General features: G+C 43.2%; 1 protein-coding gene across 1 annotated transcript in view; it reads left to right on the top strand.

Annotated features, from left to right (window-relative positions):
* The window catches only part of LOC111239913 (NACHT, LRR and PYD domains-containing protein 5-like), a gene marked incomplete at its 3' end in the record, with an annotated part of 13,087 nt that overhangs the window by 9,255 nt on the left and 1,471 nt on the right, over nt 1-2,361 (top strand). Inside the window, exon 9 of the mRNA XM_022769856.1 lies at nt 1,692-2,359. Coding sequence (XP_022625577.1) covers nt 1,692-2,359 — 668 coding nt within the window. The remainder of the gene's footprint in view (nt 1-1,691; nt 2,360-2,361) is intronic.

Below are 2,361 nucleotides of genomic sequence, written 5' to 3'. Positions count from 1 at the left end.
ACCATGAATGAGTTTATGAAACCTCTCTACTGGAATTTTGGACCACTCTTCTTTTGTCAACTGCTCCAGGTTTCTGAGATTTGATGGGTGCCTTCTCCCAACTGCTGTTTTGAGATCTCTCCACAGGTGTTCTATGGGATTTAGATCTGGACTCATTGCTGGCCACTTCAGAACTCTCCAGCGCTTTGTCTTAAACCATTTTTGGGTGCTTTTTGAAGTGTGCTCTGGGTCATTGTCCTGCTGGAAGACCCATGACCTCTGATGGAGACCCAGCTTTCTGACACTGGGCCCTACATTGCGCTCCAAAATTCTTTGGTAGTCTTCAGATTTCATGATGCCATGCACACAGTTAAGGCATCCAGTGCCAGAAGCAGCAAAGCAACCCAAAAACATCTGTGAACCTCCACCATGTTTGACCGTAGGGACCATGTTCTTTTCTTTGAAGATCTCATTTCGTTTTCTGTAAACAGAACAATGATGTGCTTTACCAAAAAGCTCTATTTTGGTCTCATCTGTCCACAGGACGTTCTCCCAGAAGGATTTAGGCTTCCTCAGGTTTTGGCAAACTCCAGTCTGGGTTTTTTATGTCTCTTTGTCAGCAGTGGGGTTCTCCTGGGTCTCCTACCATAGTGTCCCATTTCATTCAGATGGTGACAGATAGTGCGAGCTGACACTGTTGTACCCTGTGTCTGCAGGTCAGTTTGAATTTCTTTGGAAGTTGATCGAGGTTCTTTATCCACCCTTCAAACAATCCTTCATTGCAATCTTTCATCAATTTTCCTCTTCCATCCACATCCAGGGAGGTTAGCTGCAGTGCCATGGGTTGTAAAGTTCTTGATGACGTTGCGCACCGTAGACACAGGAACATTAAGATATCTGGAGATGGACTTGTAGCCTTGAGATTGTCCATGCTTTTCCACAATTTTGGTTCTCAAATCCTCAGACACTTCTTTGCTCTTCTTTCTTTTCTCCATGCTCAGTGTGGTACACACAGACACATAACACAAAGGTTGAGTCAACTTTTCTCCATTTAAACTGGTTGCCAGTATGATTTCTATATGGCTAGCACCTGTTACTTGCCATAGATGAGTTTAAATACAAATTAAAGGAGCATCACATGCTTGAAATCCTATTATTTCTTACAATTTTGAAAATGTGCCAATCATTTTGTCCAGTCCATTTTTGGAGTTCTGTGTAGAATGACGTCAAATCATTTGTGTTCTTCAAGTGCAAACAAAAGAAATAAACATGTGAATACCAAAGCATTTTTAATTTCAACAATTTACGGGGAGAACTTGTGCATTGTCTAAAAGAAGTGCACAGGTGCCAATATTTTTGGCCATGACTGTATGAACAAGTCGAGGCAGCCACTACAAACAATATTTGGAATAATTATAAATTATGTGCTATGAATCCTAAGATGTAAACCTTCTTTACTGGTCATTGTGTTGTTGCAATGCTGTTTGTTATTCATCTGATTTTAGGATTAAACCAGTTGCTGCCCTGCAAAGTTTGTCACAACCAGGCATCTGTTGTTAAAGTCATAGTTTCAGGAAACAGGATGGGAGGGGCGAGGGGGCGGTGAGGATTTGCTCACAGTGTGAATTTGTTTAGAGTCATACTCCATTCTCTTGTTGGTGAACAAGTTAGATACAGCTACTTTCAGAAAATATACTTTTGTGTCCGTCCAGAATCTCCTGCTATGTGCCAACCTATACTCAAATCTAACCTGAAGAAGAAGTTCCAGTGTGTGCTTGAGGGGATCGCTAAAGCAGGAAACCCAACCCTTCTGAAGCAGATCTACACAGAGCTCTACATCACAGAGGGAGGGACTGGAGAGGTCAATGATGAACATGAGGTCAGACAGATTGAAACAGCATCCAGGAAACCAGTCAGACCAGAAACAACCATCAGACAAGAAGACATCTTTAAAGCCTCACCTGGAAGAGACGGACCAATCAGAACAGTGATGACAAAGGGAGTGGCTGGCATTGGGAAAACAGTCTTAACACAGAAGTTCACTCTGGACTGGGCTGAAGACAAAGCCAACCAGGACATACAGTTCACATTTCCATTCACCTTCAGAGAGCTGAATGTGCTGAAAGAGAGAAAGTTCAGCTTGGTGGAACTTGTTCATCACTTCTTTACTGAAACCAAAGAAGCAGGAATCTGCAGGTTTGATCAGTTCCAGGTCGTGTTCATCTTTGACGGTCTGGATGAGTGTAGACTTCCTCTGGACTTCCACAACACTGAGATCCTGACTGATGTTACAGAGTCCACCTCAGTGGACGTGCTGCTGACAAACCTCATCAGGGGGAAACTGCTTCCCTCTGCTCGCCTCTGGATAACCACACGACCTGC

Source organism: Seriola dumerili, unplaced genomic scaffold (genome assembly GCF_002260705.1).
Source record: "Seriola dumerili isolate Sdu_G_001 unplaced genomic scaffold, Sdu_1.0 BDQW01006149.1, whole genome shotgun sequence".
Taxonomy (NCBI): Eukaryota; Metazoa; Chordata; class Actinopteri; order Carangiformes; family Carangidae; genus Seriola; species Seriola dumerili.
Note: the sequence above shows the minus strand (reverse complement) of the source record. Positions and strands in the feature narration are given on the sequence as shown.